Source organism: Mustela nigripes, chromosome 1 (genome assembly GCF_022355385.1).
Source record: "Mustela nigripes isolate SB6536 chromosome 1, MUSNIG.SB6536, whole genome shotgun sequence".
Taxonomy (NCBI): Eukaryota; Metazoa; Chordata; class Mammalia; order Carnivora; family Mustelidae; genus Mustela; species Mustela nigripes.
Genome location: NC_081557.1, coordinates 151046204 through 151063713, shown reverse-complemented (window position 1 = coordinate 151063713; position 17510 = coordinate 151046204). Strand labels below are relative to the sequence as shown.

Here is a 17510-nt window from a genome sequence, read left to right as displayed (position 1 = left end):
CAAAAGGATTTCTTGTTAGAGTCAAAATGAATTACTACTGGAAGATCAATATATGGTTTTTGGAAAACTTAAGGAAAGCAAGATATTAAGGGATAGACTAAATTCAAAGATCATGAGGGCTGGAAGACATCTCAGAGATCATCTAATCCAATGCCTTTATATTTTATGGTTGAGGAAATTGAGGTCTAGAGATTAAAGGGCTTGCTTCAGGTCAAACAGCTAGATAAGGCAGAGTGAAGCCCAGAATCCAGCTCAAACCTGGCTTTTACATAATCCTTGTCCAATGTTTTTTATGCTTTCACATTCAGAAAGTATTTCTATTTCCTTAAAAATCAATATATATCAAGCAGCAGCTTTCAACTGGGACCTCTAAGATGAAGGGGCTTCATGCTTACTTTGGTTACATTATACAAATCCAGTATAAACAGCGGCACAACAGCTAAGCCCCATTTGTAAGGGCATAACCCTCTTATGCGGAATGTTGATTCCTCCATGAATCAAAAGCTTAAGTTTCTTTTCTGAATCCGCTTGTGAATGTGAGTTTACATTTACATCATTTCTAGGAAATGAGCAATTCTGTATGTTGTTGTTCTTATTATTTTCATATGTTCAGAACTTTAGAAGAATTTAGGCTATCCACATAGTCAACTGCCCATTACACGAACTGTTTAAGAACAGTTCGTAATATTCCAGATATTAAATTCTTATTGATAAAAACATTAAGTATGCAAGAGACAAACAACCTGTAGAAAATAATCATAATCTGATTATTCATTCCTTTCCCAACTTCCAGGTTGCAAGTATATCCAATATCATAGCCATTTTAGAGTTAGTATTCAAAGCTGCTAAATTGTCTGAAAGTTAGCATCAAATGCAGTAGCAGTTAGTAACAGAGGACATAAACTATTCCTCTTTTCCAGAATAAGGTAAGCCGTTTATAGTAGGTTATTCTCCTCTGTAATATATTTGCTGTTGTTTGTTTTATTCAATGAAAAAAAAAAAAAGAAAGAAAAGAAAACAACAACAAACCCAGAGATTCAAATTAAACTATGCCTTTTTTGGTGTTTGATGATCCTGACTGCTCGAATAAGTAGCTTCATCCATGTCTGAATCTCCACGGTCAGAGTAATCTGTTGCATCAGAAATGCCTGGTTTTTTTGTTTTGCCTCGGTTACTATCCGTAGCAGTCCTCTTCTTCTCAGTGGTTTTGGATATCACTGAAGGGGAAGGGCTGCCGCGCTGTGTTTCCTGCCAGGTTCGGTCACCTGCAGGGCTGGCAAAGAAACCATTGACCTGGCTCTGGGACAAGCTGGCACTTTCAGTCCTGGAATCCTGAGAACTCAGGCTTCCTTCCCGCAGACCCCCAGACAGCCCAAAAGAGCTCTCTGAGACATGCCTTGGGGTACCCTGTGGCCAGCGGTGATCCTCAGAAGAATCTATAGCACTGTCTTGCATGTAGGAAGGTTTCTTCATATAGTTTTTCATGCCATTGGCCATGTGCACAGGAGTAGAAGGCACTAGAAGTCAAAATCCATCAAGGGGAATAACAGGTTAGTGACACACATACCTGTGCTCACATACTCGTACAGGGTTTCTTAATGATTGTGAAAGGATTTTACACAGCGTAACGTATTCATAACACCTGATCTGGGGCCTGGAGCCAAAATAAGGACCTGACAAATACCGCAGGTGTTATTTTCTTTGCCTCTTCTTCTGGTCATTTCTGTTGCATCTTCTATGAAATGCATACCCCCCTTGCCTTAACTCCCCCTTTCCATTCTCCAATACCTATGTCAAGTCAGTCTCCTCTATGAAGACTTTGATTCCCTAACTAGAAATAATCTGAGTCATCAAAACTCCTTGCTCCTTATTTAATGGTTATTTATTTACTTATTTTATATTGTCCTTCCAGACTGCATTTTTTAGACTCCAAATAATTATCAAGGCAACCCCAAATGCCTTATATATGTGGTTCTTATCAAGAGCCACCTACAGCTTTCCTAAGTAAGACACAAATAAAAGATTTCAGGAAAAAAAATTACAGTTGTAAATTTATAAAAAATTAAAAGTTCTTTGTGAGCAAGTGAAACCAAGGGAAATTTAAAAGAGGAATGAGCAACTGGAGAGAAAATGTTTGCAAAAATAACAAAAAATAATCAATTATCCCTAACAAAGAGTTTCTAAAAGCAAGAAAGAGATGTAAAACTCCTGTACAACAAGGGTATGGAATGTAGACTGGAAATTCAGAGTGAAATACAAAACACAAGTATATGAAAAGATATTCTCATCTTGCTCAGGGATGTGCATTTTTCTAGCTCTGTGGCTGATGTAAATGAGAATGACTGATAATTTCTCACACCACTATTGGTGTGAGGAGAGCACTGTCAAATGTACATGGCTGACTAAACATTAATAAAACTTGGGCAATAGATAGCACTTGTCGAAAATTCAAATGGGCATATGCAATCTACTTCTAAGGGTCTAACCTCTAGGAATATGTACATATTCCAGTGGTGTATATACAAGTGTGTTTGTTGAAAACCACATTTATAAAAGAATTATAGCTAACCTGGATATACAATAAAAGAAAAACATTACATTTTGATGCACCCATGACATGAAATAGATCACCACATGAAAAGTGTATATTCATGGATGTTTAGAATATGGAGTATGCAACTTGCAAACTGATATGAAGATTAAAAAAAAAGTGTGTGTGTGTGTGTACACAAGAGGCAGTATTTTTTCCCCCCCAAATTTATCTCTTATATACAGAAAATGACATGGTCATCAAAGAGTTTCCCTAGAGAATGGGGATAAGGGAACTTTTACTTTTTACTTCATTGATTTCTGTATAAATTGGATTTGTCTTAACTAACTAGTATGTATTCTATAACTTTAAATATATTAGCAAACCAAGAAAAATAAAAACCTTTCCCTTTGGTGGTTGATATTTGAGACAGAAAGCCCAAGGTATATACTGGTAATGTTCTAGGTTCTTTGAGTTTTATTTCAAGTTACACTACAGTATAGCTAAACACATGGTAAGATTAATCTAGCTTTCTGAAGTTAACAGTTTCACAGAACTATACTTTGACATTATGCTTTTAACTTTTATTAAGAATGAATAGTAAAAAATAAAATAACCACATGAAAGTCTGCTAAAAAGAAAAGCTTTATTGGTCCTTACACTAGGTAAAGTTTCTCTGCTAAATGCTCTCAGTACCTTGGACTTCTTAAAATTTATCAGTTACAATGAGACATTTGTTTAGCTGGTTGTTCAATATTTGCCTTCCCTGATAAAGTGTAAGTCCCATGAGGCTAGCAGAGTTTGTGTCCTGCACATCACAGGCATTCAGTAAACATTTGTTGAACAAATGAATGCATTTTATATAAAATATCTATTTAAAAGAAAATCAAGAGGGGAGTCCCTTAGAGCTTTATTTAGATGGAAAATGAGTTTCTTCTGAATTCATATGCTTCTTTAGCTAAAAAAGGGTGAATAAAAGATCCCAATATTTTCCCCTTTTTATTGGGTCTTGGCTGCTTGAAAAGAAGTATGCTACATTTTCAAATGTAATCATCTTCCTCTGCCTAAGATGATCAGGCTACAATTAGATTATAAGGTTCTTTTGGGCAGTGATGGTGTTTTCTATTGTGTTTGTTCAAGTAACAAGTACTGAAAACATTATTTATATATGTACATATTTTGTATACACACACACAATATATATATATATAAAATACTTAGTGAATAAAAGAAACTGCAGTCAAAATAACTCATCTGTATACACCTGAGAAAGTTTTATGTCACAACATATGGTAAAAAAGTTTTCTTTTTGTTTCTATTGTATCTTAATTGTCTGAAATTATGCCAAAAATCCACTATCTAAACTTGTTTCAATGTAACATTGAAATATTCTTTTACATATTTCTCAGTATCTTTGGGATGACGGTAACTCGCACATAATTAGCACTACAACATTTTTGAAAAATACTGTTAAAAATGACCCAAAAAAACCTCACATGTAAGTGCTTAATAGGTACCAGGCAATGTGCTAATTCTTTACATGTATTATCTCATTTAATATTCAAAACCTATAAGATAAGCACTTCGTATTCAGCATTTGATATATGAGTGGATTGAGGTTTAGCAAATTCAAGTGATTTGCTTGGGGTATCCAGTATTGAGCAGTGGAGACAGAGTCTGACCCTAGACTTTGGAGCTCTTCCCACTGCACGTGCTGTGTGTCCTTCTCTCACAAACACTGCCTCATAACTCTGTGCAAGGTAGACAAGGCAGAGCCAAGATCACTGTCTCATTCTTAACAAAAAACAACCATGACTCAAACTCAAGTCATCTCATCTTGGTCAAGGGCCTTTTCTGCCACAACATGCTAATGGCAGGAATTATGAGACAAAATGGTATGGTCATGTTCTAAAATTTCTGATGTTTTTATATTTTTATTTTTTACAGTCTTGTTCAGGTTAGGACTTCGTAGATAATAATTACACAGTTATATTAATTGGACAAGGGTGAAGAGTTTTATTTCTGATTTGGCCTAGGAAGTGATGGAATGCGGCAAGTACTCAGGATTTACTTAAGTGACATCGATTTGGCACAACAAATCCACTTTTATTTATAGAGTACTGAAGATGAATGAGAGAGAAAATCTCAGAAGTGATGAATGAAAAAGTTACACTAATGTATAATATTAAACAGAGCTACATATATTAAATTTTCAGGAAGGAAATAAGGACCTTAAAACGACCTGGAGCTTTAATCCAATTCATGATATGGAAGTACTTGTGAAAAGTGAAACAGAATACACAGCTAAGAAACATCCAAAACATTACCTTTGGGTATCTTCTCTTTTGGCTGAGAGATAACAAGAGTCACATCTTCAGGAGCTTTTTGCAAAATTTCAATTGCGGCATGGTGGCTGACCCCCTCGAGACTCACACTATTCACAGATATTAAACGGTCTCCTGTAAAAAAAGAGACAATCCAGTATTTTCTTTCTTTTTTTAAAAAAAGATTTTATTTATTTATATGACAGACAGAGATCACAAGTAGGCAGAGAGAGGGGGAAGCAGTCTCCCTACCAAGCAGAGAGCACCATGTGGGACTCGATCCCAGGACCTGAGATCATGACCCCAGCTGAAGGCAGAGGCTTTAACCTACTGAGCCACCCAGGCGTCCGACAATCCAGTATTTTCAAAAACAAAGAGAAATTCATGCTAAGTCTTAGAAATGTTACTGCCAATATTATTTTTCACTATCTTTGTTTTTCCCGAGTTCTACTTTTGTCATCTGTGCAAATTCATGCCTGTCAGTTAAGTACTCAGGAAATCACCTAATGTGAAGTACCTGGCTTTAAGCATCCATCCAAGTCAGCTGGTCCTCCAGGGGTAACTGAACTAATAAATACACCTAGATCCAGTCTTCCCATCTTCTCTCCACCAATGATTTGAAATCCTGGGAAACGATACATTTAAGAAAGATTTTCGTGACACTAGTGCTTTCAAGGACTAATGAGCAGTCTGTCTGATGCAGAGAAGTGTAGAGATTCTCAGATCAGATATGATCAGTAAATAACACATGTGAAATGGGACTGTTGAATTCGGTAAAGTTCTGTTTATGAGCATTTCATCTTTCACATTTCCTGACTAGGTGGGTGGGGTGAAGGGGCTGTGGGGAGGCAACCAGTATCTTGATCCATGGTGGGCTGGTGCCTTAATGCCAATGTTATACTACAGAATGTTTCTTTTTGAACTCTTACTCCCTTGAAGAATCTCAGTGACTTACCTAAGCCATACTTTGCATCTTTTTTCAGGTTCACCAAGGTGATCTCCCTTTCTGGTGAAGATACTATGCTCCATCTTTTGTGTAGCACATCTATTGGAAAAGTATAATGTTAAGATAAAAGAAACATAACACCTCAGGCATTAAGACCATCTGCTTGTCCCAATTTAAATGTTAATAAAATTCATTAATAGATTACTTGGTCACTTCCAAATTCTCTTTCAAGTAATATTACGCCATCATCTTGTGTATTGAATGTGATTGATAGTCGACAAAAGGACTGATTATCACATGGTTCAGTATGTGACTATCATGCCACTGACATCATCATGTTAATTCCTCATAAATGATTTCCTGTGAAATAAGTATATTTCAGGTACAAATGAGCAAATAACTCTCAAGAGTTTAATAAATGACTTGAGCAGGTTTACTCAGCTAGTACAGGCAAGAGCCGAACCTTAAACTTAAGTTTTCTGACACTGTTTTTCTGTTACATCATAGGTGACTTCCTGAATTTGACAATGCTCACTATATTAAGAATTTTCCAGTAACTAGTGGTTTACATTTTTACTTGCAATGAATAAAATATTCATGGTCAGTTGTATGGCAAAACAGCAACAAGAGGAAAATGCATTTACTTTAAAAAATCCTGCTAATAATGACTTGGCTAGCACATTTATGTTCTCAAAGGACTTTTATTTACTTATTTGTGGAGAAATCTTATGAGTTAGGTAAAGAGATTTTAAATTAAAGCTTTGCAGATGGAGAATAATAGTTCATGACTTGTTCAGCATTACAGCTAGCATCACTCCCAGTAAAATGCCTTTTGTCAGGCTTTCTCTTTTTCGCCGCCGTCCTGCTGTGTGTGGCTGACTGTTTCTCACCATGTCTTCTCCCAAGACTTTCAGAATCAAGCGATTCCCAGCCAAGAAACAAAAGCTGAATCGTCCCATTCCCCAGTGGATTCGGACGAAAACTGGTAATAAAATCAGGTACAACTCCATGAGAAGGTGCTGGAGAAGAACCAGGCTGGGTCTAGAAGGCGTCACATATCATGCGATGACACACCTGACTGGCACACATATTTACTTAAGTTGTGTGAAGATCATGTGTTCTATCCTTGTCACTCTGTAAAACATCCTTCCTACCTGGCCAATAGACACATTTTATCAGGGAATAAATGTGAGACCTTTTGGCTCTAAGGAAAAAAAAAGCCTTAGTCAGTACTTGATAAATGCTAGTTAAATAAATTGAGGGAATGTTAGCATCAGAGCTAGAATTTACTTTTCATATTTCCACTGAGGGCTTTTTTTTTTTTTTTTTGAGTAGGTTGATCATTCACAAATATCACCTAAATTAAAGCAATAAATATGCTACTTAAGTGTCATGTTAATAAAACTACTTCATCTACTTAGCAATCTGAGTAATGTGAACACACACACACACACACACACACACACACACTTTCTTTCACCTCTATCTATTAAGGGCTGAATTGTGTCCCTTTACCCCCACCCCCAAATTTATATGTTGAACCCCTGACTCCTAGTACCTCAGAACTTAACTGTATTTGGAGATAGATTAATAAATAATTGACATGAGTTCTTTAGGGCAAATCCTAATCCAGTAGGACTGGTGTCCTTAAAAGAGGGAATTTGAATACTGACATGTGCCTGCCTATGGGCACACAGAGGGAAAACCATGAAGACAGAGGGAGAAGACTGCCATCTACAAGGTAAGGAGAGGGGTCACAGAAGAAATCAATGCTGCCAACATCTTGATCTCAGAGTTCTAGCCTCCAGAACCGTGAGAAAATAAATTTCCATTCTTTAAGTCACCCAGTCTGTGCGATCTTGTTTTAGCAGCTCTAGCAAATTAATATACTTATTAATATCAATTATAATTCAATAGTTCCAACTGGTTTGTGTCAGAGCGGTGGTACTGATGGTAGATGAACGCAACATATTAGGGAAGATAATTTCTGTAAACAAAACTTTCAAATTAATCTCTACATAGTTCTTAAGCATACTGAAGCTTTTCGAAAATTATAGATTATTTGCCAATATATCACTATCCATGGATTTAAAATTGTATAAATAAGTTATAAAATAAGTAGTAATTTTGTTACATAACATGTATTAATGCTTAAATGATGCAAATGCGATACTTCATATTCTAGAAATAAGCCATTTTAATACCAGAAAAAAATAACAAGAATCATTTGCTCTCTCAAGTAAATTAACTTTATCCCTTAAACACTAAGAATTAATGCAATTGGCTAGCTTTCTGTAGTATACGTATCCCTATTTCATTGTTTCTTTTTGCCTACAACTTAGTTATAATTGATCAGAGTAGTAGTAGTTCAGTATTTCTAATTAATTTATAAGATTTGAAAAAGAAAAAAATCACTGGACAATGGTGTGAAAGACCATTATATATCGGGAATGTGTATATATATGTATATACATACATACACATACATATAAGAATAAAGCCCATGAATTAGTTAATGCCTAGCTTAATATCATCATCTTTTATCCTAAAATAGACAATAAAATGCTTTTATCCTAAAATAGACAAGAATCTCTAATTTTCAGCTCAGATGAACAAAATTCAACAAGACAAACCCATAAAATAAAGTGAAACAAATAAAAGGATAAAGTTAGGTTAAGTATTAAATGTATAGTTTTATCCCCATTGTGAGGACAAACTCCTTTTGCTTTATGCAAAGTGTTTTGCCCTCAATTATAAAACTGCTCAATAGTCTTAATGTGCCTAGAGTACCTGTAACAAGTCAAAGGTATGGATTCAAAGTATAAAATCCCATTTTCTTTTCCAATGTATGTACTAACAATATCTGTTACTTATCTTTCTTATTTGGCTAGTGTGTGTGTGTGTGTGTGTGTGTGTGTTTGAAAAGGTATTTCCCAGGTAAACATTATTAGAATATGTATATAAAATACACATACTAAATGTGCACTGTTTTTATGTACTTGTGTCTGGAAGCAACAGATGCAGCTCTCTACAGTCAAGGATTCACCAGTAGGATCTGCGTAATCACTCAGTTGATTACTTTTTCATCCTTCAAATGTTGACTGAACAACTTTCCTGTCAAAGTTCCTCACTAGGCAATTTGGGAAAATAAAATGAGATAATATATATATATGAAAGTTGGTGCATAGTAAATGTGAGCTTGAGAATCAGTCTGGCTACAAGAGCAAAGACAGCCTGAGTAATGGAAATGTTACCGCAGTCAATGAAACCGCTGCATTACAAAGGCATGATGAGTCAGGCCCGTTAAACAGGAGGGGCTTCTTCCTGCCAGAAATAAAGACTTCAAGGAAACGGGGAAGGATTTTAATAAGTGGATTATGGAGATGGTTATATAGCAATATAAGGCATTAGCAAAGGCTGAGATGGAAAGAAGGTAGAAAGGGTCCTGGAGAAACGTCACAGATCAGTTTGGCTAGAGTACAAGACTTGAGTAGGGCGGAGATAAATACCCTTTTGGAAAGGGGGCTGTGTGCACCCATTCTTTTTAACAGGGTTGTCCTCCTCTGCACCCCCACCCATATACAGTAAGATACTAATGTGAGCCTAGAAAGAAGGCAAGACGGTGTGCAGCTGTGTTACTCCACAGTACTGTGCACATGCCCAGTTTCTGTCTGTATTCTATATGTATTCTCCTCATGTAGATGCTCAAAATACTTTCCCCTTGGTCAAAAAAAAAAAAAAAAAAAAAAAAAAAGACAGGAGGAAGTATCTGAGGCAAATAGTACAGGAAAACTCAAGTAAAATGAAAGAAATGAATAGAATTTATGAATCTGAAAGTAAGGCAGCCAGATATTTTAAGAACCAAGACATTTCTGAGTTATTTGTATTATTATATAAAAATAAGCTTTAATATTGAAGGAGTACATATTTTTAAATCCTAAAAAGGATTTTCTTTCTTTTCCCATTAGTATACTCTAGAAACACAGAAAATTCTATTAACATTTAAAGTGAAAAAGAGCTTCAACTTCAAATGTCCACTTCTTTAAGTAGCATATGCTGGTGTCATTCCCAATAATGTTTACCTGGGAAATATCTTTAGAATAATTGCTAAATGTAAACTTTAGAAAATGTAAACCCTCTCTGCATTAGATACATTTGTTTCACTGTTGCGTCTCTCATCTCTCTTAACGTTCATGTGGGCATATATAGTCCCTGACTAAAATAACTGTACACACTAATGAAAGATAGATCTACGATTAAACTAAATTTCCTACTAAGACCTTCTTTCTTTCTTTCTTTCTTTTTTTAAGATTTTATTTATTTATTTGACAGAGAGAGATCACAAGTAGGCAGAGAGGCAGGCAGAGAGAGAGAGAGGAGGAAGCAGGCTCCCTGCTGAGCAGAGAGCCCGATGCGGGACTCGATCCCAGGACCCTGAGATCATGACCTGAGCCGAAGGCAGCGGCTTAACCCACTGAGCCACCCAGGCGCCCTAAGACCTTATTTCTGATAAGGCCAACTCATGTAATCAATCTGAGTATGAGTCAACAATTTTTTTGCAAGAAAAAATGATTTTATTGGTTACAGTTATAGGTCCTTTTCAAGTGTCAGACAGCCCCGTGCTACCCAATCTATGAGGAACTGGACTGTAGGTGGAGACGACTCTGGATAAATCCATCAGTCATTCCAGGGGAAAAGGCCCATTTCAAATCTTGGAGATGATGGGTCAGCAGCACCATATTGATATAAAAACAAAGATAGGTATTTTTCATTATTATACTACCTAATATACTAACTGCTCCAATGGTAGGGAAAGGGGGATAATAACGGAAATGTCAGTGTTCTCTTTCTATGCCAGCACTAATTAGCTGAATAAATTGGGGCCACATAACATCTCTGGGACTTATTAAACTCACCCATAGAATGTAAAGGCTTGGTTTGAATATACTTTAAAGTTCCTTTCAGTTTCAATTTGGCTGACTCTATGTTTTGCTTCCGGTCAATTCCTGTGTCTGTTGAAACCTTCTGCGAGCACTTTGGACTTCAATTTTTATTATAATTTTCAACTTTGTATGTATTCTAATTAAGACTTACATGGAAAAATCTAGCATTAACATTATACTTGTCCTTGACATCTGACTAAACAAAGTGTTTTAAAATCTGCTTATGTAACACTTTATTACTTGGAATAGAGGTTGTTCACAAGGACAATAATCAGTCTTAATATTGTGGAAAAAAGCTTATTTCAGTGTCTGTACCAGGTTACTCCGCACTCGAATAACCTACTTTACATGAACTTTTTGTTTTGTGCATCTTGTTGTTGTTGTTTTTTTTTTTTAAAGAATGACTTACAGGACCCATTATACACCTATCCAAAAAAATCCACAACAGATGGCCAACACACAGGAAAAGATAACTGATCAACACTGCTAATTTTCAAAGAAATGCAGACCTGAAAAATAAAAAAAAATTTTTTCTTTTGAAGATTAGAATACACTGAATGTCCTTGCATGAAAATATAAGAGATCTTCCCTATGGGTTGAAAGTCCAATGAATGAAATATTCTAATCTCCAAAATGATTTAGGGATTCTTAAAGTAAGTGTATGTACTTAACAAAGAGTAGTGCCTCTCATTTTTAAGAGTCTAGTGTTTGACTCCATTTTTATGGTTTCGGTAGGAAGGAAGGTAATAAATTTAGCTAAGAGTTAGTTTTCAATTATATAGTAATCCTGATTTACAGTAAAACAAGAAACACTGAAAACCAATTTTACATCAATTTACCAATTGTTGCATCACTTCTACATTTTCTTTGTTTTGGTTTTTACTCTCTTGGGAAGAAGAATTATAAGGAATGTGTGTGTATTTTTTAAAGATGAAGGATCTTTTTTTGAAATCACAGAGGTTTGTAATCCTTTACATATCTCTGTCTTATTACAAAATTCATGTGTTTTTTTCTTTTACCTTCTTTGTCAAGGTTCACATTATTAAGGGTCTCTGAAAGTCACAAAAGGTTAAGATTGAATTCAATTTGTTGGTTCTTGTATTAAATGGTGAATAATTCAGTATTAACTGATGCTAAGTTCTAATTGTCTTCTAATAATCCTGACCAACAAGGAAGAAGACTGAAATTAGATAAGAAGTCCTATATTTTATTCATGGACAAGTAATTTAATTTTTGGATACTCAGTTACCTTATTTGGAAAAATGTGTTTGTCATGTTCTTTTGTATGAATTTTGGACTTGCTTCTTAATAGACCACTAAGTCAGGACTAGATGGTCAGATTTTAAGAGAACTTTGAAGAAAACAAGAACACAAACTTGTTTGCAAGCCAACTGGTGTACACCTCCACAGGAAGGTGGGTCCTTAGCTGGGGACCCTAACCTCAGAAGATGAGGTTTCTGAAGGTTTAAACAGAGCAACTACCCTGCACATTTTGCTCATTTGGTGTCCACTGCAAATTCATATTCTTTTCCGTCAGAACCTAGGTTTAAACATTTGAGGTTCTCGGCTTTTATTAGATCATTATCCAGCTTCTTTCATAAGATTAGCTTGGAGAAACAATACCTACAAATGGTTAGGCATTATGATGTTAGGACACAGTCTAAAGAGTAAACGAGAGAATGGGCTCGGGAAACACGGTCATGTGATCAAATCATGGCTCCAGCACTTGTCAGCTCCTTGACATTCTGCACAACTCAACCTCTCTATGCTTTGGTTTCTCATTTGTGAAAAGGAAATAATGTTACTACCTGCCTCATAGGATGGTTGTGGGGATTAAATGAGGGATTAAACATAAAGCACTTAGAACACTATCTGACACAGGTAAGCACTCAATAACTATTAGTCAAAATTTTTACCGTATGGACTTGTTAAAATGCAGCTATTTTGGACACAGAGGTATTCTAAACTAGACCATGCAAGACATTTGGTCACTGTAAAGCTATATATGATGGTCTTAGTAACTTTTTTTAAAAAAGATTTTACTTTTTTATTTGAGAGAGAGAGAGAGAGAGAGAGAGAGAGAGAGAAAGAGCAAGCATAAGTAGGCAGGCAGAGGGATAGGGAGAGGTAGGCTCCCCACTAAGCAGAGAGCCTGATGTGGGGCTCGATCCCAGGACCCTGGGATCATGACCTGAGCCAAAGGCAGATGCTTAACTGAATGAGCCACCTAGGCACCCCCAAATTCTTTTTTTAAAAGATTTGAGAACGAGTGCACCCATGCACAAGTGGGGGGAGGGGCAATGGGAGAGGGAGAGAATCTCTAGATGACTCTGCACTGAGCGTGGAGCTGCATGCCAGTTTGATCCCAGGACCCATGAGATCATGACCTGAGCTGAAACCAAGAGTTGGGTGTTCAACCGACTTAGCCACCCAAGCTCCCCTTCAAATTCTTTCCATAATATTTAGGATAAGACTTGGAACTAGTCCCTATTTAGTTCTCCAGCATCCCTCTGGCCCCACAAGTCTCCATACTGAGACTCTTGCAGTTCCCTGGATCTGTTACCCTCTCACTTGTACCCCTGTCTGATTACACTATGACCTTGTTCTGGAATGCATACCCACAACATTCTGTTTGAATTGCCTCCTTTTATCTCAAGAGCCACCTCAAGCATCCTCAGTTAAAATAACTGCCTCAGTTAAAACTCTTTTTAGTTAAGATTATCTTCCACCTGAACTACTATCTTATTAGCTCTCCAGGTGTCCTTATTTATAATCCATCATTTCTCTAGTACATCATCTAGTCTACATCACAGGTCCCATCACATCACCATGGTGCTGAAAATCACAGCTCTTCTTTGACTCCAGAGTAAGATCTAAAATTCTTCGAATGGAATTGAAGACTCTTCCAGTATTATGTCCAAGACTATCTCATAAGGTACAAGAGAAAAGATATGATGGAAAGGAGGGGAAACATTTTGTAAACCTACCATTTTCTTTTAAAGGTACTTGGGATGAAGAATTTCCAGAACTATGCAAAGTCATTCCTGTGGCATAAATTAAATTATTAGACAGTTCATAAAATGGTCAGTAATTTCTGTTAAATTCATAAAAATCAATAAAACATTATGGTGGCAACATTTAAAAAAATTTACAATTAGAAAAATGTTTTCCCAAAATGGGCTTATGTATTATTTTTAATGTCTAAGTAAAGCATATCAGTTTGTTTTGCAGAATAAATTTAAACACAAATGTATTGTTTCTGGCAATGACATTTTGATATGTCAAATATGAAATGATGAAACTGAAATGAGTTTTAAAAGCATTTGTCCAAATGTTAAAAGAAAATTTAATATTCAGTAAGAATGAGTAACCTGAATCATAAAACAAATGCAGAAAATAAATTTTCTTTCATGAGCGAGTTTTACTCTGTGTTTTTCAATGAAATATTTACTATTCTACATCTGATATGTGCTGGATTTTTATGTAGATGAAAGCATTTCTAATGAAAATAGCTTAGAATCTACAAGGGATCCCATTATATATGAATACATTTTGAAAAGAGTTTTCTAAAAGATTGAACTAGTGTCTTCTTAGGCCATTTTCAACATATAGGGTGGTGACCTATAAAAAGAAATCTTGCCTTTTATCTCTTTACGGTTTTTCACCAATTCAATTTAAGTTGATGCTGTTGTCATCTCTAAAAGCTGTGGAAACCCACACTGATAATGTAATGTTGCTTTCTGTAAAGATCTACCTACTGTAGAGCTCTCTTTGGACTTCATTTACTAAACAGATCTTCAACCCAGCTACAGATAAAAAAGTTATTTTTTTAACTTTGTGTAATTAGGGTTAAATGATCAAATGTTAGTCTAAGTGAGAGTTAACAAGTATTACTTGGTAAAATAGCAGAAGAGGGTGTTCTTGTTTCTCTTGTCTCCCCAGTTGCCTCCTATTACGAGTAGTCATTCACAACTCCGTGCTTAAATATATACTCCTCTGAAAGAGTCCAGTTGCATTTCCCTTTTATGATGCATTAAGGAACAGGAAACCTGAACTATTTATCTTATAAGAGAGTATGTGTTTATAAACTTCTATACTTAAATACTTAATATGTTCCAGCTAGATGGGAGAATTGGAAAAAAACTTAAAATTAACTAAGAATTCCTATCTACCAAACATAGTACATTTCACAAAATTATCTGGTTTGAGAGATAACTGCATTCCTGCTAAGCTGAAAGTACCCTAAATAAACCTTCCTTTAAAAAATACAGAACGAGTGGAGCCCACTCCCACAAGCTGTATGGAAAATCCAAAGGAAGGCTGTCCAAAGCCATGGTACCAGATTGTCTGGGTTCTCTCAGTACGACCGTCACAGTTTTTAACTGTGACCAAGAGAAAATGAAGTACCAGTCTGTGCCTTGAAGTAATCACCTGTTAATTCAGATTTTGATTTGACTTGGTGCATTTTAAGTAGACTAAAATTTCATATTCATAAGCAGTTTTGGTAATTAGGACATTGAAAAAAATAATATATTGGTCACTAACATTATTTCGTTCATTTCACTATGAACATGAGGTACTGGAGAAAGAAGGTAAGCTTATTTATGCTGACCTATAACATATGCTTGCCCCGGGTCTTCAAAGGATGAGGAGTCTGATTCCTGTTTCCTCCTTTCAGGACTTCTATTTAAACTTGCAACAGACTTTGAACTGAAGAGGGAAAAGGAAGGTAGGAGGGAATGTGTCAATGTAAAAAAATATGGTGAAAATAATAAAACGTCAAAACAAAAACAAATGTATGAAATGTAGAATTTTCACATATGTATTTGGGTAATGATGTTCTTACTTATTAAGTTTTGTGAATCCTGCCAAAGATTCTGTATCAGATCTTGCCATCTGGTGTAATGGTTTTCCTACCAACTCCGCAATGCTCTGTGGTGGGGATTCCATGTTAACAATGACATTTTTCCGATGAGGGTAGAGAGAGGCCTGACTGAGATCGTGGTATGATTTACTCATCCCTCTAGGCTTTTCCTCCCATGAAGCTTTGTCACTCTTCTCTTTTGCACTGTTTTGCAATGGCTGGTAAAGCGACAGCTCTGAGCAGGAGAGCCTCTTCAGAATCTCAGCTTGAACTGACAGAGGTCGAACGGCAAGTTTGTTCAGGGTGCTGCTGGCCAGACTGCCAGTGCTGATTGCTCGTCCCATATTAAATCCTCTAATGGACTCCGCTTGGAGATTCAGGCTCCTAAACGAAGCTCTCTCTACAAGGAAATAGGATGGCTTTACACGATGGAAACACCGCAGTACCTTTACGAGAAGCGTTAGTTCAATAAATAAAATACAGCATGCACTTTTTAATTGTTCTGATTGCCAACATAAGTAGCAGCTTTCCAAGTGTAGCAATCAAGAATCGGAAAAAGGAGTTGGGTTTTCAAACCATCTCTCCATCCTTGTAGCTCTATTGCAGCCAAGGCCTGGTCAGCATTTCCTACCTCATCTAGTGAATCCTGAGCATCTAATAATGTTTGGGCTTCAGGCTTGCTGAGTCCAAATTCCCAATTATGGGTTTCAGTTAAAAATGAAAACAGCATTTCACACAGAAATTTCAACCCCAGTGGTGTCTCGGCTAAAATGCCTGCAAGCCAAGGATGGGGAGAGGGAGAGCTGGAGCCTGGAAAGGTTAACATGAAAAGGAAGCTATGCAGAGGAGAATGTTGCCCAGAGAAAAAGTTCTTGAGTACTACTATATTTTTTAAAGCTCATGGCAGATTGTGACGGTTGTGCCACCCCGTGAATATACTGAAAACCACTGAATTGTATACTTTCAGTGGGCAAACTATAGAGCATGGGAATTATGTCTCAATAAAACTGTTACCAAAAAAAAGAAGAAAAAATGCTTTTACAGAAATTATTTTAAAATTTTATTTTATTTTTTCAGTGTTCCAAGATTCATTGTTTATGCACCACACCCAGTGCCAGAAAACGATTTTTTTTTTTTTTTTTGATATTTCATTACTATGCCAAACTCACCTTCCCACTTGGTTGACTTTTCATGATTTAACTGAGGCACAAGAGCCATGGGAGAATCAAGTATTACATGCCTTCTTTCATTTTATTGGTTTCGGTTAATAAATGGGATCAAGGAGCAGGGGTTCTCATTATGCTTAATTCCTTTCACTCCTAAATACACACCCAAAGTCTTTTAGAGGCTCAATTTAGAGATACTCTATGACAAATGCTTGGCTTCCTCTATTTTGTGAGAGCCAATGTCATGGCAATATTTGAGGTTATCAACAAAAGCACTGTATCACAGAATTTTAGCATCAAAATCCTTTCAAGTAAATAAAGGGCCAGGAGCACAAAATTTCAAATGATTTAGTTCATGCATTGGTAATCCACATTCCAAGGCACTCCCCATTTGGTGCCTTCATAGAAAGTACCAACCCTGTGTTGCACACTATAAGGAATACAGCTTGACCACTATGTAAAACGGCTGCAAAAACTTCCTTTAAAAAAAAAGTCAAATGTTGTTGACTTAGATCTTTAAATTCTGTTTCATTTACCTTCTAATTACTTTTAAACTATTAATAATTAATTGTTTATGTCAGGCATAAAGAGATAGGAAAACAATGAAGATTTTTAAAATGCATCAGAATGAAGTTTAAATAAACATGTTTCATTGTCAACATGAAAATTCAATGTCCTTTCACAGAATTGGAAATGGACACCAAATTAAAACATTTTATAATGTTTTAGAATTAAAA

The 17510-nt window shown here is 36.0% G+C and overlaps 2 protein-coding genes across 7 annotated transcripts in view; one reads left to right on the top strand and one right to left on the bottom strand.

The window, feature by feature from the left end:
* The window catches only part of PTPN13 (protein tyrosine phosphatase non-receptor type 13), a 204549-nt gene that overhangs the window by 44850 nt on the left and 142189 nt on the right, over window positions 1-17510 (bottom strand). For 4 of the 6 annotated variants that reach the window (XM_059375355.1, XM_059375373.1, XM_059375364.1 and 1 more), the window contains 7 exons: window positions 15590-16007; window positions 15356-15453; window positions 13731-13787; window positions 5810-5899; window positions 5372-5479; window positions 4858-4989; window positions 1054-1517 (listed from right to left, as the gene is read on the bottom strand). In XM_059375355.1, the coding sequence (XP_059231338.1) occupies window positions 1054-1517; window positions 4858-4989; window positions 5372-5479; window positions 5810-5899; window positions 13731-13787; window positions 15356-15453; window positions 15590-16007 (1367 nt within the window). The remainder of the gene's footprint in view (window positions 1-1053; window positions 1518-4857; window positions 4990-5371; window positions 5480-5809; window positions 5900-13730; window positions 13788-15355; window positions 15454-15589; window positions 16008-17510) is intronic. The other 2 variants (XM_059375390.1, XM_059375400.1) reach the window with 1 other exon arrangement.
* On the top strand, window positions 6376-7013 carry LOC132013936 (large ribosomal subunit protein eL39-like). The gene has a single exon (XM_059394412.1). It carries the CDS (start codon window positions 6692-6694, stop codon window positions 6938-6940), a length of 249 nt encoding a protein of 82 aa, XP_059250395.1. The 5' UTR covers window positions 6376-6691; the 3' UTR covers window positions 6941-7013.

Coding starts and splice junctions, on each gene's coding strand:
- LOC132013936 (XM_059394412.1), top strand. CDS start 6,692: ATGTCTTCTCCCAAGACTTTCAGAATCAAGCGATTCCCAGCCAAGAAA.